At 40.9% G+C, this 25,410-nt stretch overlaps 1 protein-coding gene across 3 annotated transcripts in view; it reads left to right on the top strand.

The window, feature by feature from the left end:
* PHACTR1 (phosphatase and actin regulator 1) overlaps positions 1–25,410 on the top strand; it is a 313,779-nt gene that overhangs the window by 242,579 nt on the left and 45,790 nt on the right. For 2 of the 3 annotated variants that reach the window (XM_061346476.1, XM_061346478.1), the window contains 5 exons: positions 5,000–5,185; positions 6,147–6,353; positions 15,142–15,472; positions 22,536–22,741; positions 24,234–24,390. In XM_061346476.1, coding sequence (XP_061202460.1) covers positions 5,000–5,185; positions 6,147–6,353; positions 15,142–15,472; positions 22,536–22,741; positions 24,234–24,390 — 1,087 coding nt within the window. The remainder of the gene's footprint in view (positions 1–4,999; positions 5,186–6,146; positions 6,354–15,141; positions 15,473–22,535; positions 22,742–24,233; positions 24,391–25,410) is intronic. The other variant, XM_061346479.1, reaches the window with a different exon arrangement.

The raw sequence follows: 25,410 nt of genomic DNA, 5'->3' as shown, positions 1-25,410 counted from the left end.
GCAGCGCAGAACATAGCACAGAATTTAGAATAACTCACTTTTTTGCTATATCATTGCTCCTACACGTAGAAAAACAGCTTTGATTTTCACATGAAGGTGTAACCATCCCAGAAGCATCTGTCTTTAGAGCTGCTAAGTGTCATGTGGTGCCAGTCAAAAATTAAATCTGCTTGTAGTACTTTGATAGCTCTTTTTATATCTGAATGTAGATGAGATGGCCTGAGTGAGTATCGGTTGCTTGTTTTACAGATGATGGCACAATGGTTCTTCAAGGAAACATGGGCAGTCTTCATCTTTTACACTTTTGTGTTTTTATATACTCCCTACCTAATTAAAATGATAGATGTAGGCCTAAATTTCAGGTTACCTGAATCCTAACAGGATTTGAACATGTTGCACTTACATGCTAAGGCAAGTTTTGTGTCATGATTATCAGTTTGAAGAACTGGCTTTGGTAATGCAGCAAGGAGGAAGGCACGGCAGCCACTGAAGAGCCAGTTGTGCGGCAGTGAAATCATATGTTGAAAGGTTTTGAACTCCTCCAGAAGCAAGGAGGACATCCCTATGTCAACCTGTCTCAAACTCCATAGGAATCCACAAAATCAGAGTCAGCTTAGAGACTGATCCTAGCTACCATGCTAAGGTAGACACCAAGGCTAGGAGACAGCCCCCTGGACAGGTGTAGACCACAGATACGAATACTCAGTTTTCCATCCCCTAGCCCATAATGGCCACAGCAGAGAAGAACATGAATTTTTCTCTGCCCTTTCTAGCCCTTCTCATCAAGTAGTTTTGCTTGCTTGGACAATCTTACTTGAGAGTAGTCAAGTTCTGAAGGAGACAACCCAAAGTGGATTTTGAATTCTCCAATCCTCATCATTTTGCCCCCAATAGCCATTTGTCTGTGGAAGGAGCTCGTGGGCATGGCACTTTTCAGATATGCAAGAAGTTCCCTACTCCACGGTATTGCGAGTGAAAAGACACATTGAGAGGGTAAGTGGAGCTCTGACATAAAGAACAACAAAAGGACTGGTCTGTGTCAGTCAGCGTGATGCACTGCAGGCTGCTTCACACGAGGCGGTTTTTAAGAAGTACGCAAAAGTGGAAATGGCAAGTGAGTTCAGGAGTACAAACCATGCTTGGGGCCACATGTTTTGAACATATCATCTGTGCATTTCTGGGCCTTCTCCCCATGCTGTTATTTTCACATGTGAAGGTGAATCAAGGAGTCCCCTGCATCAGAGAGTTTCCTCTGAGGTCCTGTTTCTTCAGTGACTTTAGGTGTGCAGAGCCTCCTGTGTAACAGAAGAGCAGCCTTCGTGTACTCCAGGTGCTGCAGAGGTCAAGCTACTCTCTCTGGTGGTGTCCAGATTCACACTCAGCCAGCATTACCTAAACTCATGCATTAGGGGAAGTCGTTCTACATTAAGTAACAGCAGTCTCTGTGGAAACACGGCAAAGGATTTTGCAAGTGTGAGAAGAAAAGATTACATAGGTTATCACTGTGCAAAATTAACTTTAAACTCACAGCTGGTTCCTGAAGACTAATTGATTCGTCCATGTCATAATTGCAGTACCAGGATTCTTTTAATTTTCAAGTCAGCTAACCAGAATAGCTTTTAGTTCTTCGAAAATAATAAGTAATTTGCCTTTTATATCTGGTTGTCAAGCATGTCTCTGATCCAGGATCTATTCACACTATGATATTCTTCACTCTGCAAATTATTTTATCTGCATCTTTGATCTGCTTTCTGTACTTGCGTAGCTTTCCATGTAGCTCTTTTTAAGCAAGATCTGACTTAGGGTGTATATTTCAGTGATGATTCTTTCTGATGATTATGTCTGGTGATTTCATTCAAATCCGAGGACAAGTTTTAGAATCTAAATGAAGTTTAGATATATTCAGAGGTAAGATTAAAAGAGGTCATGCTGTCAGTACAGAGAACTGTCATGCTTGTTACCATGACAAAAAGTAAAAGCCAGAATTTTATCTCACATTTTTCTTTTTCGCAACTGTAAACCATCATTTGAAAGCTGTCTTCTAAATCATGCCTTGAGAAGCACGAAGTGCACTTAAGACAGTAAGATTTTTAAGGTACTCAGTGTGTTACGATAGGCGTCCCACTTCATTAAAAATGTGTAGACATCCTTCCAAAAACTAAATGCTAGTGGTTTTATCATGCATGCTTTTTGCCTGCTCGCAGTTACAGTCACATTTAGTCCTGCTCTGAATTAATGAATATTGCTAGACACAGTCACTGCCTTCTATTCAGGAAGCAGTTGCTCTGCATAAGAAACAGTTATGCTCATTCGTGAAACCAAGTAACTGAGACACAAGCAGCCCCTATCCCAAACGTGTGAAGGTGTGTGTTTATAAAAGGGAGACAGAGCAAGCACAGAATGCATAGCATTTCCACCCAGACACCTAAGTCAAATAATCTTCAGCTTAAATACTGGCTGACCTGTTGCTTGATTTTTGCTGCCTAGAGAAATAAACGGGCTTGTATTGAATGACCACAGCAGTTTGAAGGAGGCTGTGATGCAACCAATTGGCCAAAACCATCAGTTCTGATTAATGTTGCTGCCTTGTAGCCAGCAACATTATTGCTTTGAAAGTCATGGGTCGAGCTTCAGTCTAGTATGATGTGATTGTGTACCATAATAGCTCGCTAGATCTTCAAAAAGCCTCCAACAAAAGCAAAGTCAAGACCTTGGTATTTCTAATAATTCCAAAATAAGCAGAGAACACCTTCACTCGCCGTTGGGAAGCTTTAAAAGGCAGAAACATAATTCTGAATGCTTATCAGCTAACGTACTTTCAGACTTGTTAATTGTGTCATAACACCTAAATGAAACTTCAGCTATTTTACTCTTTTCAGTATTGTTTTTCAAAGTGTTTTTCACATCTTAGCCCTGTTGAGGGGATAGTGTGCACTTGCTTGAATGATACATATCTCTGCTCAGTACATTGAGCAGTCATATGGCTAATCAGAGATGCCCAAAAATCAAGAACCAGGTCCTGAAATCCTGAGTTTGACTTAAAAAAGAATAATAATTTAAATGTATAGAAAAATTTGGCTCCTTTTTTTGCCTACTGGTTGTTAGCCTTACAGGTCACATTCCAGTTATATTTTCAGGCTTCTGCACATAACCATAGGGGCTGAGCTCTTTCCTTTATAAAACTGTAATTGAGATATCCATGTAGTCATTGCCTCCAGGTACCAGAGTGCTGTGCATGACAAGTTCTGAGATAAAAATCACGCGGGTTGACACCATAGAGAATGATCTGATCCCTCACTTGTGTTCTTTGTTATTTCTAATGTGAAGTGGTGTTGGATAGGAAAGAAACTACCTGCTGCTGTTACAGAAAATTTGCTCAGATAAATTAGATGCTATTAATAACTTTAAAAACAGGCCTTCTAAATGAAATCTGCTATATTCCAGTATCAAGACCTTATACAAGGCAGCTATAAAATTTATTCTCTCCCTCACTTAAAATCTTGATGCTAGGAGCTGTTTGTATTTGTGTGTCAAATAGGAACATACTTCTGTGATTTTCTTGTGTCCCTTATAGCATTAAAATTGGTGTAAGGGAAGAGAATAATTCTTGTTATTTTTATTTAATTATTATGAATTATATACTGTGTATGTTAGTATTCTTTAAGAAAAGTCCATAGCTTCTGTTCCAGCACACTCTCATTCCTGACTTCCCACCTTCAACAGAGTCAGGGATAAAACAGATGTTCTGGCCATGGATGGGGCTGCATGGCCCCATGGGTGGAGGTTGGTCAGGGGCTATCTAGTTTAGACCATGGCTCATAATGACCATCCTAGGGTAAGCAAACGATCAACACAGATATTTGGCAGATCTTTCCCAGATCTTAATAACTCCTTAAAGCAAGTAGAATGCTGTCCGACTTCTGTGAAACTTGTAGACAGAGCAAGCGCACATCTCCAGAACTGCTCTGTACAACTTGTATTTTTGAGCTACAAATCATATTGTTTTGATCCTTATCCTTATGTCTTCTGTATTGTGGTGAGCTGGAGACCAGGTACCCACCGAAGCTGCTCTATCACTCTCTCCTCAAGTGGACAGGGGGAGAGGAAATAAGAAAAGGCCCATGGGTTGATATAAGGAGAGGGAGAGATCACTCACCAGTTACCATCATGGGCAAAACAGACTCCAGTTGCAGGAAGAAATCAATTTAATTTATTACTGATCAAATCAGAGTAGGATAATGAGTGATTAAAACTAAAGCTTAAAAACACCTTCCCCCCACCCCTCCCTTCTTACCAGGCTTAACTTTACTCCCAAATTCTCCACCTTCTCCCTCCCAGCAGTGCAGGGACAGGGAACAGGTGTTGCTGTAAGTTCATCACACGTTGTCTCTGCCGCTTCTTCCTCCTCAGGGTACATTCTTCACACTCCTCTCCTGCTCCAGCGTGCAGTCCTCCATGGGCTGTAGGTGGATATGTGCTCCACTGTGGACCTTCATGGCTGCAGGGGGACAGTCTTCACCATGGGCTGAAGTGGGATCTCTGCGCCAGCACCTATACCACCTTGTCCTATTCCTTCATCACTGACCTTGGTGTCTGCAGAGCTGTTTCTCTCACATATTCTCACTCCTCTCTGCAGTGGCAATTGCTGCTGCACAGTAACTTTTCCCCCTCTTAGCTTACATTATCCCTGAGACACTACCACTGTTGCTGGTGGGCTCAGGCCTGGCCAGCACCAGGTCTGTCTTGCAGCCATCTGGCATTGGCGCTGTTGGACATGGGTGAAGCTTCTGGCAGCTTCTCACATAAGCCACCCTTGTATCCCTCCCACTACCAAAACTTTGTAATGCAAACCCAGTATATGAATACATACAAGATCTCAGTTCAGGTTCCTCAATAGCAAGCAAGCTAATGGAGATAGCAAATTTAATTTTTAATTATTTATGCTTATCTTGTTTATGTGCCTTACATTGTCATTCTGTTTTCCTCCAACTATGAACAGATGGGGAACTTTCCATACCAGATGAAGAAGGAGCTTTGGAGAATGGGCAACCTTTGGGCTCGGGGCAAGTTCTGAGCTCCAGCCAGGTATCCCTGCCAGCCCTAGCAGAACTGGAATCAGGTCCAGCACCAGGGGAACCCTGTTCATACGAGGTGCTCCCAACCACAGAGATCATGGATGGGACAGGTAATATCTTGTGTACATTATGATGTAGATAACTGTAAGCTGTTTGTAACAAGCTTTTGACTTCTAACATTTGGTGTCCAGCCCTGAGAAATCCTTGCTGAAGACAAAGGTCTTCTGTGGAAAAGGAGTTGCCAACATGCAGGTTGTCACCGGATGCTTCATGCGAAATTTTGACTGACTTGGTATGGAAGTAACCTCTACTTCTACACAGTAACTTCGTTGTAAGGCACAGTCCCTGTGCTTTCAGTACCTGAATGCCTGAGAATAGATTTCTAACTCTCCAGCTATGTCTTACCTGTGCCAGTGAGTTCTAGAGCAGAGAGCTGACAGCATTTTTAAACCCTAGGGTAAAACATCATGCACTTTAGCTGCTGTGTGGTGTTAGTGATGTTCACAGCATGCATCTTTCAGTAGCTAACACAGCCCTGCCCTAGGTGAGGCTGTATGCATGTCTTCCCTAGCCTGTGTAGAGATACAGCAATGCTATATATGTAGGTTAGTTCCTCTTTCTGCATCACTTAATGCTGAGAGTTGTGGACAAAGGTTGAGCGAGGAAAAGTGACTGGTAGAAATGTTCAGCCATGACCTTGCACAGATATGAAATACAGCAGGCCCCATGAGGTGCTTTTACATTTATAGCGTAAGTTTGGAGACCTCCTGTTAACATAAGTGGTCCTGAGCAAGCTGTGGTGACAGACCATCTGAGATGTGACATTTTAAGGCTCTTGATTTGTGTGAATATGTCCCAGAGGTAATGGGAAATTTGGCTGTTGTGTAGATGTGTGTTCCTCTTTCTCTTTTTCTCTTTCTCTTCCTTTCTGTGTTATATGATGTTTGAGTGAAATCTATTAGTCTTTCTTAACCTGCCTTGCTACGCTGCTTTTCTTGTCTTACAATGGCTGTATCTGCCGCTGCTTTGCTCGTAACGTTGTTGCGTCTATGATGTGGTTGTGTCCTCCAGTGTCTGAAGAGAGCCCCACATCCAATGAATCCAGCGTCCTTCTGTCCCAAGATCCTACAGCTAAGCCAGTCCTGCTACTTCCCCCCAAAAAATCTGCTGCTTTCCCTGGAGACCATGAGGACACCCCAGTGAAACAGTTGTCCCTCCTCAAACAGCCCCCTGCCCTGCCTCCTAAACCTATTGCCAGGATTGCCAGCCACTTAACTGGTAAGTAGGTGTTCCTGGACCCTCAGTACCCCTGTTTCCCTCACAGGAAAAAGCAGCCCTTACAACAAGGTTCTCTATGTCCTTCCTCCTCCTGTAATGCTGTTTGTACCTTGTTGTGTGTACTGGTAATGTATCTATGTTGTACCTAGGGCAGGGATCACGAAGCATCTTCAGACTATAATTTCATCAAGGTTGCTTCAGGGCCCTTCCCCTTTCAGCTGTAATTTACCTAAGACCAGTACTGCATTTCCTAACCCTTCTCACTCCTATTCATCAAGACTTACCATAAACAAAGAAATTGCGGGATGTACTTTGAGGGGAAAGGAAATATCAGGAAAATGCTATGATATCTTTAAATGCCTTTAATGAGAAAAGGGGTGAGAGTTGAGGAGCAAGGGAGAGTTTTGCTTTCTCCCTTTCTTCTTTTGCTTTTTTCTTCTCCCCTTAGCTGCCATCTGGGCAGGTCCTCCTGCACACATCCTGTAGCTTTTCATATATTTGTCTTTCAGTTGGCTCCTGGTCCTTATACAGACTATTCTGTCCCATGGCTTCTTGCCATTTTGCTCCCTGCTCACACTGCCTACCTAACTGCTCCGTTTCCATCCCTGCTCTGACTACTCCCTTCCCACCAGTGATGATAGTGGGAAGTTTCAGTTCCCAAAGATGAGGACCCTGGATTCTTGCAGTGTATGCTGCAGTTTTTCTCTCACTGCATGGCAGCTAGCAACAATAAACAATAAAGGCTCATTTTTCATATTCCAGATGTTTTCACAATTGTCCAGGCTCCTTGGGATTCAAAGCTGTAAGTACACATGGAAGGAGAATTGGTGGGTCTCCTCTCTCCAGTCTCATTTAGACCACTGAAGCAAAGGATGAATGCATCTACACAACAAAAAAAAAAGCTCCCTAAATGCATACCTGCACCTTTTGAACAGTTTGTTCATAATTGTAGCTGCCACCAGGGAGGTAGCACCTCAAAATCCTGAGTTCAAGATGAGATGTGGTGCATCTCTCTACTGGAGCAGCTGCTGGTCTTCTCACTGGGCCAGTCTTCTTGTGTTAATGCTGCCCTGATCTTTTGACAGCTGATGTGAGAAATGCTCACCCCAGTTTCATGGATTCTAGATATTTTTTTCTTCAGTTAATACCTATTTGATTCAGGTTAAGATATATATCAGGAAAGACCTCGTTGGGAAAGAACATGTTCTGGTTTTCTCTCGTATCTCTACATAGTCTCTTTATGTTTCTGTTTGGATGACCACACATTTTTGTTCTGTATAGTTTTGTCCGTTTTATGTGAAAGCTCTCTACTTTCTCGCTTTCCAAAATCTACACATAACGGTTAGCATTTGTCTTGTACTACAAGCTGAATGGGCAGTTCTGCAGCCTGCAAAGCCAGGCAGCAGTATCAATGGCTTCAGGTGAGGACAAAACTAGCTTCCTTTGATCTTCCATAACACTCTGTCCCAATTACAAGAAGCTGCTCAGAAATGAGGCCAACATGGAAGAAATAATGAAAAAGGAATAGGATAAGAAAAAGCTCAGGTACTAAATGTCCTTCATTCATAAGCCTTTCTTTTGTAAGAGAGAGCAGAAGAATCAAAGGATAAGGGCTTCTGGTATGGGTTTTTTTTTTCAGCTGGAAATTTTATATGAAGTAGAATCAGGTTCAAGCTATCCACATAAGTCAATTGCTTGATGGTAATGACTTTCCAATGAAAGTGAAACAGAACTGTGATTTCTTATGCTTCGGTGGCCTTTAGTGGTCTCTTATCCAGTCCTAAATAAATTCTTGCATGTGCATATAGACAGATTTTCATACATGCATATACAGAACCCTCAGGGGAAAAAAAACAGAGGTTTAAGTTTACTCATAAGGCCCTAATTTAACTGACAGCTCCTGGTAGACCTGAAAGGCTCATTTATATATACCTTATAAATAAATTTTAAACTTTTTCTTAAGGGTCCATTTACTTTGGTGGTCTAAAAGATATCTGTGTTGTTTCAGTGCCTTGTGTTCTCCACTGGTAATTATTTTAGCCTTGTATTATCTTTGGAAATGAGCACTCAGTCCTAATGAAGCACCTCATCAGTGAGAAGCAGAATTAATGCTATTTTTTTACTAATTACTCCAGAGACATCTTCAGCTTGTGTGTGAGAAAACAAGTAAAATCTGAATTCTCACATCTAAGATGACAACTTTTCTGTTCTTTTTGCATACCCATTTTTCTACTGAAGATTTTGTGAGAAGGTTGAAGGACAAATTAAGACACGTTGGGCATGGCTAATACAGAGTGACAGTGCTTTAATGGTCTGGTAGCTCTGCTCAAGAAGACTGCGAGGGGAGATGAGATCTTGGGAATTCAGATTCACATCTGAGAATGCAGAAGCACCTCAACTTTTGTCTGAAATTATGTACAGATTTATATGTATGTGTACATATGTATATTTAGTTGGGATGTGTTTTAAACATATCTGATAAAACATGCTGACCACACTACAGGTATGGTAAGCAGAAAAAAAAAAGAAAAGAGAAATATTTTAAGTACACAACTTTAGGAAAGAAAGGCTTCCTGTCAGCCTAACCACCCTCTTACTGTGAACTTATCCCAAAATTCTTCAATAAAGGCATGAAGACTGACTTGCAGGTTTTGGCAAAGAACTCAGTACAGGTTTTAGATATGAAAAAGAAACATTCCTTACCTCTGAAAGAATTTGTGTACCATCTCAAACATCTGTCTGCCTGTGCCAAGACAAAGATTGGCTTTTCTGTTGATAAGAAATGCATATAAAAGAGCAGGCCTAAAATAAACATGTAAGAGCACATTTAATTTTGGGGAGAATGAAAATAAAAAAAAAATCCCTCTTACAGGTGATGGGAAGAGAGATTGCTTCTAGCGAATATAAATCACACAACCTTGGCATGCTTTTTCTCAAGGCTGAGGTACTGCAGGGATGAGACAGAGCCGAGAGCAGACTACAGAGCAGCCACTGGGAGTGGTGCCACTACTGCTGCAGAAGGTGCTCCATGCTTTGCTTCACGCTATCTCCCATGCTGTTGATAATGCTGCCTCCACAGAGAACATCCTTATCCTAGCACTGAGTGTGGAAGTGCCCACACAGTTTTGGAAGACAGGCAACACTGGGAGAAAAATACGATCCTTAACTGTTTTGATAGCATAGTTTCACTGCCCTTTGGCCAGTCAGTTCCTGGTGAGCTTTCTACTGGTTTTTAGATTATTAGACAATGTTCATGAACAGAATTTCTTTCATTACTTTCATTCTCCAGTATCCACGTGCAGAACCCAGGCATCTAAGATAACACTTGGAAGCCCCTTTTACTGAAAATGTAGGAGGAGCTGAAATAAATCACCTGAGACCAAATTTAATTGGACTGCTGGGCTCGTCTCCAGATTATCATAAAGCCTCTAATGGCCAAAAGTGACAAGAAAACTGGTCACGCCTGATCTGGTAGACAACACACCCTGGTGGTGTAAAGTTCCTTTTGATCTTGATTCATTAAGCTGTTACTCCTCACCAGCACAGATAGTGTTTTCTGAAATTAATTAGATATTCTCCATTCAAACAACTGAACTTCCAGTAACCCATAAAGTCCTGGAAAACATCAGAGAACAAAATATATGCCACTAAGATGGGATCTCAGTAACACCTGAGCGTATTTGAGCCCAAATTTAGCCTAATAGTACAGTAGGGGATAGCTTTGGTCATACCTGGCCATTCAGCTGTTACACCTAAGCATTGAAAAACATTTTGCATTCTTTTGCTTTCCTCATTCAAGATCTTGAGGAGAGGCATAGCACATTTTTAGCTCTGAGACTATGCTTTCTAGTTACATCTCTGTAGATTAATAACTAATTCATAACTAGAGGCCAACATTTAACATGGTAGGAAATGTTACAAGTCCCCAAAAGTTACTTCAGGTAATGCAAACAAGCCGAGGATGAGGTTTGAGAACACGGATGCCTGTTATCCTGCTGCATTGACACAACACAGCTGGTTGCTAGGTACAGCACTATAAGAATATTTGTAGCTACAATTTATCCTATAAATATTCTCTGCAGTATTCATAACACAGCAGTCAAATGTGTCTCAGAAGGCTCTTCTGTAGTTAAGCCCAAGACATTTTCCACAGGTTTCCTCCTCTGTGATGTTACCTACTGCTGTCTGCTCTGGCAAGCTATATTCATGAAGACAGGTTACATTCCTGTGGGGGTAAAGGACAATTCTCTTTTCACTATGTGCTTGAGGGAGAAGCAGCAGAGCAAAAGCAGCTGTCCTTCACCAGCGCCCCGAAGTTCTTATGGGAAGTTGGACCCGGATGCAGTTGCTCTCTGTATTTCCTCTGCATGCTGCTACCTGGAGGAGAGTACCTAGCACATGCAGGCATCAGGAAATCTTGTCTTTGAAACCCTCTTCAAGGCTGCACAGGAATTCATGCAGAGCTGTACTTTTCAGCCTTTAGGCTAAGCATCTTTTGCTTGTGTTCTCCAAATTCAACTTGAACCTTGGATGCATATGTAGTGCACAAGAACAGCGAAGAATTTCTTTCAAATCTTCCCTGAAGACATGGCTGCAGATCCTGCTGTAGTCAGCAGGAGATCCATGGCAAATCTTTGAGAACAGTTTTTAACTTGTCATTATGAATCTGTTCAAAAATTCATTGAAATAAGAAAAGAGACTAAAGAGACTCCAGCTGTTCAGGCACAAGTGATATTCGGAGAGAAGACCTGAAAATGTAAAAGCACTTGCCCAAATGCTACCAGCAAGTATGAGGCACATCACCTCATTTCTACTATGGAGCTCCCTCAACAGGCCACGCTGCGGTTTGCCTTTTTTTTTTTTTTGGGCACACTACTTCACAGAATTAACTATTTGGTTGCAATTTAAACAATAACTCATTAACTTTATCACAAGTTGTGTATACAACTTGTAGTTGTATGTACTACAGTAAAGATCACTGTATGAGGTCATACAGGTGGGAAGGAACATCAGCAAGTCTCTGTCTTCCTGCTCAAAGCAGTGCCGGCTATGAGATCAGACCAGGTTCCTCAGGGCTTTGTCCAGATGGGTTCTTGAAAACCTCAAAGGATGCCAGCTACACAACCTGCATGGGCAAATCTGTTCAGTTGTTTGGCTCTTCTCGTGGGGAGAAATATTTTCCTTGTAATCCAGTCTTAAACCTCCTTTGTTTCAGCTTTTGTCCACTGTCTCTCCTCCTCCCACCATATGCTACTGTGAAGCTTGGCTCCACCTTACTGATAACCTCCTCAAAGGTACTGGAGGGCTGCTGTAAGGTTTTACTTCCATAAGCTATCTTTTCTCCAAGCTGAACAAACCCTGGTCGCTCAGTTTTTCCCTATAGCTCAGGTGCTCCTGCTGTCAACCGTTGCAGTGACCTTTTGTTCAACTTGTCCTGGTGTTTTGGTGTCTTTCCTAAGCTTGACACAACAGTGATCTGGATACAGTCGAAGGAGTGCTGAATAAAAGGGGAATAATTCTTCAGTCTCCTAGCTATGCTTCTATTCATACAACCCAGGAGGCTGCTGGCCTCCTTACTGTAAGGGTTATGTCCTGGGTTCAGCTGTAGCAGTTATTTTTCTCCTTCCTAGTAGGTGTGCTCCTGTTTGGCATCACAAGGAGTCCAGGAAGAGCGCCTCTGCCACTGGCAGGATAGCAAAACAAAGCCAGCTCTGCCACAAGCCCAGGATTCCCAAGTATGTCCTCTTTCTCCAGTAGTTGTGCTGGGACATAATTTGAGGATTTTAGTGAGCTGACCTGATGACAAAGGTCTGATATGCAGCAAATATTGTGGCATCCACAACTGTATTGTAAGTAATTTATTGTCATCAGCAGTGGAAAGGTTGATGTGTAACATCTCTTTCATCAGTTCTGGCACAGTTATTACTTAACCATGCACAGTGCAGAGTGGTCACAATCCTGCTGGGAACCACCATCTTGCAAAATTGCTCATTATTCTCTTGAGCATGAAGAACCTCACCAAAAGAGATTAATCAGCCTTGCACACCTGGCTTCACACAGTTTGCTTTTTTTTTCTGTCACATGAGTGCTTTGTGCAATGATTTAAGACTCTGGTAATGTTCCACTGAGAAGATACTTATCGCAGATTCCTTGTTCATATTTTTTCTGTCCAGCTTCTCATTCGTTTACAGATGTCCATGTCTGATGGATATTCCATTCTGGAGACAACAACTTCTTTCCACCCCTGGTTCATAAATCACATACATTGTGAAATTAAAGTAAACAGAGGAAAGAGCTGTAAAACTCAGTCATCTCACTCTTCCACACAGGGCAATATTGTTCCCTCTTTGACTCCAGATGATGGTAATATGATTTCCAACAGCGTGCCTGGAGCCCATGGATTTGAGCAGGGCCTCATTTGTTCAGCACATTAACTGCTCTGACCACCCAGTAAAACCGGCAGGACAAGGTCTTGGTTACTGGTGTTGGTGAAGATACGTTGTTACATTTCCAGGCAAATGGGTCGAACTCTGGTCCCACTGCCGTCATTCTCCTTTAACGGGCAAGTAGAATTCTTCTGAAGGTGAAGGGCACACAAGTAGATTTAATGCCTCTGGTTCCTTTTCAAGGTTCTATTTAGGTATTAGGACCATATTTAGACAGGCTCAAGACCTTGGGTGAGACACAGTCAGTCTAAGTAAAGCCTTACATTAAAAATAATGGATGAGTTTTTGGCAGGTGTCCAGTAGAGTCACCCAGCACCAATGCTGCTGAAAATATATTGATGTGAAAGATTTCTTTGAATTTAAGTGGAAACTGAAGGTCTGTACCTTTGTTGTGAAGAGTGGAAAACAGAGTATTCATATCTGATTCATGATGCAGTATGTGATTACTCAGGATAATTAAGCTAATTTGGAATGTTATACTCACTCCTAACATACAGTATTACGCTAATCTTCAGGATCATAGAAGGCAGCAAACCCATTTGATACTTCCAGTTATTCTGCCAGAAGCAAGATATGCCTGCAGTTGGGATCTCTTTGAAATCACCATTAAGGATGACTCCCCTGCATCATATACAGAGTGCTGGGGTGTCTGCTCACAGGCACTGTCAGATGAAGATTTTAGTTGTGATGCAGCAGAAAAGGATCTAAAGCCAACAGCCAAACCTGCACTTTGCAAAATGGAAGCGCAGGTATTAGTGTAGTCTTTGTAATTCACAACCAGTTCTGGAAGTGAAATTGCCTGGAGCACAAATGTATAAAAACACTTTGCTACTACAAATCCCACAGGAGCCTTATTCTCAGGGCTGTATGCAATTTACTCTTTACTCATTCTGTTACTTACCTTTTATTGAAGATGTGCATTCTTTTATGCAGGATACAAAGATACACAGATAACATGTTTGTAAGAAAAACTTGGCAACTTGGAGATCTTCCTGTCCTTGAATGGAAAATCCTGAAAGGTTTTTTTTTTCCTTCTGTACAGAGGGCAGCCTGCTTTATAGGAGAGGGCACTGCCCTATGCTTCTGCAATCCCATGAGTTTGATTTTTGTCTTGGTGGACCCATCAGAAGAATTTTTTGCTTTCAAGAGATAACATGTCAAGTAAATACGATATTACACTGAAAGCCAAAAGACTTGGATTCTATTTTCTATAACCCTGGAGAGCAGCATCTTGCAACCAAGTTTTCTTGGGTCAAAAGAAAATGCTGGCCCTTCAGTTACCATGTTACAAGAAGAAAAATGGTCTGAAGTAACAAGAGGCCAAAGGTCATGCAAACCTTGTCCGCAGAGCTGCATTGCAGAGCCAAGTGTCTGCAGTAATCCAGGCTGGAAATGGCCTGGACTTCCTCCTAAACACAAACTCACAACTGTGAGTTGCAGCTTAGTGTGCATTGTGACCATTTCCCACACTCATCTTGGTAACTGCAAGCCCTCCCATTATTTTTTTTTCCTTTCTGAAAATATTTCACAGTGTATCTCCAAAAATCTCCATTGTGCAGTTGAGTCTTGGCAGAGAGGTTTACTTGTGGACCTCTCATTGATTTCTCATGGACATCAGCAAAGTCTTTGCCTGGTAGGACAACTATGTGATTCAGTGAACTTGCCTAGAGTTAAAAAAGTTAAAATTCAGTGCATGATTTCAGAGAAAAGTGCGTGCCAAGTTTTCTGTAGAAGAATACATTAATCTAACAATCTTCTGCCCTTTATCATCTCCTCCTCCTGTACCATTTGTTTTCCAAACCACTCCTGTTTAATATTCAACATATTGCTTTTCTCTCATGCCTGTAATGTAATTTTTAGCACGAGATGTTTTACACATTACAAAGCTGTAAGTAATGTGACTTCTAGTAATTACAGTGCAGTGACTGAGAAACATCAGGAATTCCTGAGCTTTTGCTCCAGAACTGATGGCAGTGAGTCATCCTGTAACTTCAGATATGGAATTGCTCTCCCCCTTCTTACATGCCTGTTGCGAGGGAGAAATTGCACTTACCTCACATGACTGTTTTGGAGGATTAGGGCTTGAAAGCATCAAAGTGTGCCATGAGCCTTGTTAAGCATTGCTTAATGTGTTTATTAAGGGGCATGCACAGCCCTGGGATGTTTTTTTGTGAGACTCAGAAGGGCTGCAAAACAACAGTATTGTTTCTGAAGACCGTACTGAGCACACGCTATGCAGAGTTGACTAGCAATGTCAGTACCTGCTCGCCCAGGCAGATACTCTGATCTCCGTTTTACTGACATGAAAATTAACACCAGGGCCTCTCTTTCTTCTGTTTTAGATCCTGGCGCTCCTGTGAAACTGCCTTGTATGCCAGTTAAACTGTCACCTCCACTACCTCCAAAGAAAGTCATGATTTGCATGCCTTTAGGGGGGCCAGACCTCTCTCTCTCATCCTATTCCACACAGAAGAGCTCCCAGCAGCCTTTGACCCAGCACCATCACACTGTCCTGCCATCCCAGTTAGCAGCTCACCAGCACCAGCTCCAGTACGGCAGCCACAGCCAGCATCTGCCTTCTGGGTCCAGCACGTTGCCCATTCACCCTTCAGGGTGCCGGATGATAGAGGAACTGAACAAAACACTAGCCATGACCATGCAAAGGCTAGAAAGGTAATAGATCAACTTTTTAAATTGCATATTGATGTACAGTATTTCCTGCTAAACTCAGTATCAAATATCACCACTTGAGTTATGTTGATAGTACTTGAATGAGGCCTCTCTTCTGGGCTCTAAAAACTTCGGGACAGAGTGATTGCTGGAGAAACAAAGACAGGGAAAGAACATTTCCAGGCTTGTTTGACAAGTTTGTGGCAGAAAGGAGAAAAAGATGAAATTTCCTGAACCCTGTTGTCCTGTTCGAGAAAGTAAGTAATGCAGTCAGTGGAGAAGATTTTAATAAGACATGACTGGCTTGCAGTATATACTGCAGAGTGCATAACTTCAGAGCTCCGTTTATGTGGAGGATTGCCAAATCAAGGAAAAGAAATGGAAGATTCAGAAAAGAGTGATAAAAAACAAATGTGCCACTCAACCAGGGTATCTGATTAGTATTACCAGTTAGTTTGAACCAATCTGTGAGGACCTTCTGCAAGTCACTCAGAGGAGTTTTAATACAGTACTGTAATTATTTAAATTAACTTAAATTAAATTGTATGCTTGATCTTAAAATAAGTATTTAACCCATTCCATAGGACCTACCTTCTTAGCCATTTACATCTGGAGGAAGGTAGTGTGTTTGATCAGCCTTACCCACTTTGGGGGTCTTTTTTGTTACTGTCTACTATGAGTGTCTCTGAAGGCTGCTCCAAATAGCCTAAGTGAAGCATTTGGTATAAATGCAAGCTGTTCTCATAGATGGCAAGATCAGCAAGGTTTTGAAAGTCTCTTTTGTCTTGTAGAGGAAAATTGAGCAAGTCCCAGAATAAGGAAGGTAGTCCAAAAATTTACATATTCTATTTAGTACCAAGAGCAGCTTTGTAGCCAGCTCATTCTAGGAGTATCAGATCAACATTCTGTTAGACAGAAAGCTAAAGTATTTGGTCTGATAAGCAAAATTACTAATGATTTGCCCCAGTACCTCCTTGTGATAATGTTAACTTCATTATATTGCATAGTTGAAACTGATGTGATTAGAGATGGCAGATTATCCTTACTGCATGAAAAACAGTCAGGGGAGCAAAGTTATCCCACACTGCCAGTTTATTTTAGTATCAGATAGTGAGACCTTTGTGGTTACATCAGGGGAGCTAATGTTTCTGTATAGTGGGGAGGATTCTGTGCTGGGGAAAACTGCTAGGGCTACGAGAGAAATTCCTAGTTCTATCAATAAAATGGCTGTAGTTGTAGGACTGGAAAGAGCATCCACATTCCCTTTTACGCCAGTGATTACCCACTTACACATACATTGCCAGCAGGGCTGGTCAGGTACATCTGCATCACTCCAAAGCTTGGTGCATCAAGCACAGAGGGTAGCTGGTGTCTCCCAAAGGTTCCTTTGGGGCTACACTGCCTTTGCTATCCCCAGCATAGGTTGGATGTCTCACTGTCTAGCTCACGTGCCCAGTGCCCAGTGACATGTCTCAGAGTATGACTTCACTGTGACATATGTTGCCCTATAGCAATGAATGCTCCAATTTCTAGGCATCCATCATGTTTTATGATGTCTGCAAATACATTTGATTGATTTAAAGGAAGTAATGTTGTTTGGTTTTAACTACTAATTTGAAGCTGAAGCTATGATGCTTGTTAAAAAATGAGTAAGCAAGGATTTGTTTCCCAATATGAAGCAATTGCTTCCCTTTGAAGAAGAAAATAAGAAAAGGCTGTAGCACTGATATTTCACATTTAAAGTGAAATAAATCCTAGTTCATGATATTGTAGACAGTTGATTTTTATAGCCTTGCTGTGTTGATTAACTGTTATTTCATGAAATAAAATAGACTTCTTCAGTTATTCTCCTTGACGAAACAAATCAATAACATTTGCATTCACAAGAGAGAAAACAGGTGATGACTATTTCCTCTGCAACAGCAATTGTTATTTTCGTAGTACTTAGAGGTGAAAGGATTTCAGAGTATATAGAGGTCTGTGGAGCTGACACTTGCTGTTAAATTCTTAAATTGCCTTTTCAAGCCACATTATGATCTTAGTAAATTTGCTGACTCATCTTGAAGATTTCTGCAGATTTATAAAATACATGTATTTAACTTTTGAGAGGATTATTTGCACCAAAGGTCTCTGTTTTCTAGTATTTTTGACAGTAGCTCTTTTCCCTTAGTTTTGTAAAATCTGGATTAAACCCAGCAGAAATCATACTCCAGTATTTGTCCTTCAGCCACTTCAGCCAGCCATTTCTGCCCAGAAGTCTTGAGGGCCTGTTAAAAATGCAAAGATCCTAGATTTGCTTTCTGCTATGTAAAATTTGGTCTTGTGCTCACATCTATTGCATAGGATATGCAGTGGAATCCTGAGCTTTACCATTCCTTCCAAGATAACAGTGTACTGGGTCACTGCTGTTGGGCCAATAATCTTGATGAGATGAAAGAGCCTGACAAGTCTCTGAGGCACCTTCTGGGGAATGCTGTTTATTGGCAGTATTTATTTTTGCTGGTCTCAGTCTTTATCTCAAAAGAACCTTACAACTTCATAGAATAATTGCCATGATGCTGCAGTAATAAAACTGGCAAATCTGTTAATTTGGGAGATTATTTAGAATAGTATTTTGGTTTTAATAGGGGAGGACCATGTAGGCAAGTGCAGCTCAGATTTCTGCTCTAATGTTTTTCTGTGTATTCGGTCAGGATTTTTTTTCCTTTCCTTTGTCTAGTTTTTTTGGTCCTTGTGCAGTGAAACTCCTCGAGTCTGTTAAACTGCATTGATATTCACTGAATCCATAGCTAGTTAGTATCAATTCTGCATTTTGCCCAGTGAAGATTTCTTTACTGGGCAAAAGTAAAGACCTCACAACTTCAGTAAAGACCACACAACTCTTCTCTCTGCCAGAACTGTGAGTGTGAATAGGAACAAAGAATGAAAGACATGCCCTTTCTCTAGCAATCTGGATTTTTGCTTTCACAGATGAGGTCACTGGAATTCAGATAGTCTAACAGCATCTGAAGAATGATAGTTGATACTAGTGCGTTGCCAGCTGTTATTAGAAGCTTGCCATAGAAAAATAAGCTGTCCCTCTGTACTGGCTTAGAAGCCACAAGTTATTCTGGTGTCTTTGACCTTGAGAAAGCTACTGAGCTTCTCTGCCTCTATTTTCCCCTCTGCAGGAGTGGTTGTATGTTACTGCCTCACCTAGATCCTAGATTTAGCACATACTAATGTTAGTATCTTAAGGTACATTAAAAGCATGTAATGTCGATTCAAGTCCCAGTTGTTCTGATGACTTTAAATGGCAGTTAATTACTGGAAATCTTTTATTCAGTTTTATTACAGACATTATAGAGTATTAAGCTCATTTACACACTTTATGCATTGATTTAAAATGTTTTCTGTTACTCATAGCATCTATTCATAACCTGTTCTCAGAAGTGCAATCTGTCCCTTGTTATAAGTATGGCTATTATGACACATCATTTGTGCTGTCAGTTTGCCTCTATTTCCCTGATAAATTACCAGTGTTATGATAGATTAAGTGAAAACAGAGAAGAGTATAATTTCCATGTAAACTTTTTTCTGCAACCTCTGTTGCCAGTTTGTGCCCTACTGCATACAACTTTCCCCTTCATCCCAAAGCATATGTGCCAAGCTTAAGTAAAACTCTAGATTCAGGCATCATTTTTTACTATTTCAGAATGCATCTTAAGAGTTGGTGAAAATTTAGTAAAATCTGCCACCAAAATCTTCAGGTTTCATCCTCGTGACTGAAATGAATTTGAGAAGAAAGACCATGCCCCAAAAGCCCTGCATCACAAACAGCAGCAAAAGAGGCTTTAGAAACCTTCTTGTGCCCCTGGAACGTATCTTTAGCTTTGACTTAGGGAGATAGCTTCTGGATCTGAAACAGTCTTTTTTTCTGCCTTGCCTATGTAGTTCTCTGTCTGGTAAGGTGACAATTAATTTCAATTCCTCTGTGGTCTCTTATACACTAGCAGCTGAATCAAGGCCTCCATTTGTTCAACATATGTACAAAGAGCTGTTAAGTGGCAATATCTCACTCTTTGCAAGAATGGCATCTGTGGCAGAGCAGTGAAAAATCACTGTGTCCAAAAAGACAGTGTGTGAGACCAGTTCCTCTGGGACACTCAGCTCTGCTTCAGACTGTAGATTTATGAAATTAAATGCCCGAGACATTCCTGCCAGTGTCTTGTAAATCTTATAAAACATATTTGAGTCAGAAAACATTTATCTTCCATAAAACTTGTCAACAGAATTGCTTTTTGTCTAAACTTTATCAATGCCTAAGGATAGAAACACTTAATATTTATAGCTCTGCCTTCTATGTCTCTCACACATATGCCCATATTGTAGAAATGTATATATAATGGTTTGAAGTTTTTTCAGCTTTTTGTTTTTTAACTGATAAGTTCAGAAGAGTGTACTGTGGATCTGAAAACATGCTGATAAAAATGTAACTCTATTCTGAAATCAAAGAGCCTGGGATGACAGATGAAAAGCGTGCATTATTTTCGTGCTGGATTTTACAGGAGGGATTTCACTTTTCGATTTTATCTGTACCATGAGTCACTCATATGCTTAAATTCTGATTTTTCATTAAAATATTTTCTCACTAGAATCACTGTAAGCCATAGTGGTGTAACTCTTGCTGTATTGGTCACATAAAGATGACGCAACGGTAACTGCAAGTGCTTGTACTAGTAAGCTATGAATTGTTGAAATCTGTTGATACATTTATCTTCTTAAAACAAGTACTTGCTTAGCTGTAGCTTTGTTCTCTAATTTTGCTGCAAATGATGAAGCTAATTTAAAATGGACAGTTTGAAGGAATACTGTGGGTTTTGGTGAATAATGTTAAAAAAATTTGTGCTGTAGACCACCTGACCATGTGGGGTTTTCGCTAATGACCCAGAGGAATTTATACACAATGGGCATATCCAATGACCTTGATTTGACTTTCTTAAGAATACTGCAGTACTGCATGTATTTCATAAGTGCTTTGCTTAGACAGCTGACTTAGTCAAAAAGCTGTGGAAAAGGCTGATTTTAATCAAGAAGAACACAAAACATCAAGCAAAATGAAGGGCTTAAAATAGAAAGTAGTATTATCAAGAAAGTGAATGATTCAGAAAAATTACAATGAGATGAGAAGTTGCCTATTTCTAGATCACTAGTTCAAATAAAGCTCCTCTATGGTAATTTGTAAATCTTATTCCCATCTTTTACCTGCTTGGTAACCTAAGAAGAACCACTTTGATATCTACTACCCTATGTGCATGCCTGTAAGGAAGCACTGTAACCTACATATATCCTTCACAGGACAGGGAAGCACCAAATGGTCCTGGATGCTGAACTACTTTTTGCTCCTTTCATTTATACTCCCAGGAGGGACTTAGTGAACTTGTATTTATTTACTCTGTGTATGTGGTTTTTTTTAATTAACTGAATAGTCCAGTGGTTGTGTTCACCATTGGAAATTTGTTGTTTGGGTTTTTTTTTCCCAGTATTTTGGAGTTTGTTGTTGTTTTAGCAATGTTAACAGAATTTCACAGCATTTTAGTTTCTGTTGGAAGTTTAATTCCAGGCTTTTGAATTTCCTACCTTTCCTCTTAAAAAGAGTTACACAAAAAATAGGCTATAGAGAAAACAGATTTAAAAGTTTAACTTCATAGAACTCTTAAAGCATATCAATAAATTAAACACTGGCGGAAAGTTTTTAGTAGTGCATTTATGTTTCATTAGGAGAATTCAGCTGATGAATTTTAAAACCATCCCTGGGATAAAATTTTTTGGGTTAAACTCATTGAAGTCTAATACAAAACTTCACTAGCCAGTTCTCCATGAATCTCTCTTACTTTGTGGTACAAAACATGGACTCTCACTAAGAAAAGAGTTTCTCTGTTCAAGGCGTCCGGTAAAGGTATGCATCTTGTTGATTAGTTTGCAATAGTAAATGCTGCAATTGACAAAATTATTTCTTTGAAATGGTTTCTGCTGACTCACAAATAAACCTGAGCAGCCATGATTTTTGCCTGCCAGTCTTTCATTCTCACTTCACATCAGAAAAGCAACATGAGCTATTAGATAAAAATGGGTTAGGAAACCTGACTCTGTTCCTGACTTTTCCTTTTACTGCTTGACTTTGGTCTTTGCTTCCATATGTTCCTGTTTCCCTGCTTGTATTGAAATGTTCCTTTGTAAAGGCTTTGAAATCGACACAGAGCTAGATAATAGCAGTACCTTCCACAGCTCTTAACCTGCAGGAAACAATCGATCACACTCTATGTGACAAAAGAAATACGATGCTAGCTCCAATCCAGATTGCTCTCCAGCGTCGGCTGGAGTGAAGGAGCCAGGGCAGGAGAATGGATATTGTCACTGCAGCTCCCACAACACAGCATATAACTGTGCTGTTAGCAAACAAATCTGCCAGGTTTACATTTCTTCCTTGTTATGTTCACCAGCTCTCAGAGCCCCTTTTCTTCAGGCCCAGTTTCACGTGCTTAGTCCCCTGTGCTTCAGAGAGTTGTGCCCTTGCCTTCCCCTTAAGTCAATCAACATCTACTTGCCCAAGGAGTGGTTTTCCTCTGCCTTTCTACATTCCTCCTCTACAATCCATATCTTTCCCTCCTCCCAGTCTCTTACTCCACCTTTTGCAATCACGTGAGACATTTTCTCCCTATTGCCTGCACACCAGTGGAGAGGTCACACAGACACCAGGCTGAAGACATGCTTACCACTCTGAACAGCTGGTACAATTCTCACGAAGCCCCAAGACTGTATTTGCCATGGAACTTTAGTTCTCAGTCCCGGCTGCCAGTATTTATGCCTGTGTGCTGTCATACCTCTCCCTAGCAAGTGTTGTACCTCAATTCTAATGTGTACTCAGTTTAAATCCATTAGATGTCTTGATGGTCATGAAGATCTTTCTGTCATCATTTCTTCTCAGAAAGGAAAGACCACTGCTTTCCTACTAAATACAGTTAGAGAAGCAACTCAGTCTTTCATGGAGCTGTTTCATTATTTATTTGCTTTTCTTTCCCAACAGCTCTGGTTTACACACAGGTGACAGTGTTACAAAAACAGGACCTACGGGCCTTCCAGACATGAGACAAGTGCCAACTGTTGTGATCGAATGCGATGACAATAAAGAAAATGTGCCTCATGAAACTGACTATGAAGATTCTTCCTGCCTCTACCCAGGAAGACAGGAAGAGGAAGAAGATGAAGAGGATGATAACTCATTATTTACAAGTAAGACTCATTCCATTTTTCCTTTCTCATTTATTTAAGTTTTAGTCTGAACTCTTGATACACAAAAGAAACACAAGGACTCTGAATTTTCTTTCTTGACAGTGGCTTTTGCATCTCTCAGGGCTCAACTACATGCTGATACTTGGTAAATTAATCCAAAATAGCAACTGGTATGAATTTATAGTGATTTCCTTAATCTTCATGAATCCCTGCTGGGTAGCTCTCAGACAGAATCCAAATGACTTATATTAATTCACTTGCTAATTGACTCAGAATCACTTTCCTCAGTGTCAGTGGTGTACAGAAGCCCTGCTTTTGGCTTAAATCAAGATCAGCTCAGTAGAGTTACTTCAGGAGGATGAAATAATTACCACTAATAGAGAATCATAGCTTTTGCAATGAGTACATATTAAATAATGTCAGAATTGTAAGTTTGTACATACTTTGAAAGGGCTACAATCAGAGAACTGGGCTCAGATCAGAACTGAGTAACTGATAGCAATGTTGCAGTTTAAGTCTGGAGAGGGACTTGTGGCCCCTTCCTGACCTTTCTGAGAAAAACCCATCTCCTGCCTTGGTGTGGTGTCACAGGACTCTCCTGTGCAGACAGGATACAGTACTTTGCCTATGACAGCTGCTTATTGTCCTGCAGGTTGAGTGAAGTTTCAGGCCCCTGAATTTCTCTGAAAACTGGGAGCAGTATTCAGAACAATCAGACAACACCCTTTTTAAAATACACACAAAGAAGATTCTAAACCAGACATACTTTGTCTCCTCAGAGTCCTCTCTTATCCTGGAAGTGAAATTAAGCAGTCTTTGCGCTTAAATTAAGAAACAGAGCAGAACTGCACTATCTTGCAGTCTCCTGCCCAAAGCCCAAAACCTCTCATGGATTTGTGTATTTCTGCTTGTGTGTCTTCCCTGCGCATACTGCCTAGGAAATCAAACTTGAGCCGTGAACGGCCACTGATTTTCACAGCGTCTTTGCCACTGTTACTGCCTGAGAAGCAGTGTCAGTTAACATACATTTAGATATGTGCTGTTTCTGATTGACTTCTAATTTCTTCTAGTGCTAGCCTTGGTGTTACACTGCAAGAGAGAGACACCTCTCTCTTTCCACATGCTGTAGCTCTGCTGCCTGCCTAGATTCTGAGGTTGAATTATTCATTTCATTATGTGGTTCAGAAACACTGTTCTAGAAAAGGCTATAGATGCTCCTAGCAGTTCTGAACCAAGCCCTTCTCCACTCCCCTCTATGGAACATTATTTTAATTTTTTTTTTCTTGTATACCTGCCAAATTCAGCTTTTCTTTATTATGGTATGAATTGAGGTTATCAGAGCACCTGAAGTTACTTGATGCCCCTTTTCCTACAGTCCGTACTAGAGTAAATGAAAGCCCACTGTCAGAAGATGGTTAGTGCTTCTTTGCCTGCTGTATGCTGCAACGAATGATGAAACCTCCTTTGGCAGAGCCTCTTCTCTCTTCCACAGGCTCCCTGGCAAGGAAGATCTGCAGGCAGGACTCTTTAGCAATCAAACTAAGCAACAGGCCTTCCAAGCGAGAGCTGGAGGAAAAGAACATCCTCCCCATGCAGACTGATGAAGAGAGGCTTGAACTTAGGCAGCAGATTGGGACAAAGTTAACAAGGTAGGAGACAAACATTTTTCTAACTCTTGCTCTTGGAAATACGTGGTGGGATGCAGCTTTTTATCCCTAGTCTGTAAATATTTGAGATCTGTTTGTTCAGAGTTCATCAAAAGGAAAAGCCATGGGTGGAAGAGGGAATACATTTCTGCTCCAGTATAACTTCCCTTACAATGCCCCATTTCATTTTCCTGGGATATTCTATGGGATCTTTGGTTGCATTAAATATCAGTGTGTACTGTGTGGATTTGGTTGTTTTCAATGCACCATTTGGAAATGGTCTGCTTTGATAGCATTTTGGAGTTTAGCTGCAGGTGCCATTTGATAAGCTATTGGTTTGGCCAAAGGGCAGAGGCGTAACTTCCTCTTCTGACTGCATCTCCCATGAGTAGCTGAGTCTTTTTGTGATCCAAAATAGTTATGTCCTTTAGTACCTGCTTTTATTGGGTCAGGTTGAACAGATTTATCCTATCTAGACTCTGTTCTTCGTAACAGTGTTATTCAGCAGCTGTTCTGGTTTTCTGTATTGCATATAGAAGGGTATAGAGGGTAGCCATTAAATGTGGAAGATTTCTGTCAAGAATTATTAAACTGAGGTCAGGTAGAAATGTCTGAGAACCTTCTATGCTCCAACCATGATTTCTGTAAATATATTTAATAATTTCATGTTAGCAACTTGATGGTATGCAGAACTGGTGAATGCTGCTAGTTTCAGTCCAGTGTGACCCTGACAAAATCACAGATAGAAGACCACCAGTTTATGGTCTTGTCTGTCGCCTCTTTGGAATAAACTGACCGCATCTTTCTAGTCTGTCTGTAAGTCTTTGTGCTGGATCATGCTTAGCCTGCTCCAAAACCTGTCTAATTCCTCAGCTCTCTTGTTGAAGGGCCTCAGCAGTGACGCCCAAAGTATGAAAGATGCTGCTGCACTTTGCTGGTACTGTGATTTTTCAGCCCAGTCTTTATTCAGTCTAATACCTTGTTAGCCTGCAGCTGCACATGGAGCTCTGGGTCCTGAAGAGC

This window comes from Neopsephotus bourkii, unplaced genomic scaffold (genome assembly GCF_033783945.1).
Source record: "Neopsephotus bourkii isolate Nb327-2 ecotype Australia unplaced genomic scaffold, CSIRO-AGI_Nbou_v1 NB_272, whole genome shotgun sequence".
In the NCBI taxonomy this organism is placed as follows: domain Eukaryota; kingdom Metazoa; phylum Chordata; class Aves; order Psittaciformes; family Psittacidae; genus Neopsephotus; species Neopsephotus bourkii.
Note: the sequence above shows the minus strand (reverse complement) of the source record. Positions and strands in the feature narration are given on the sequence as shown.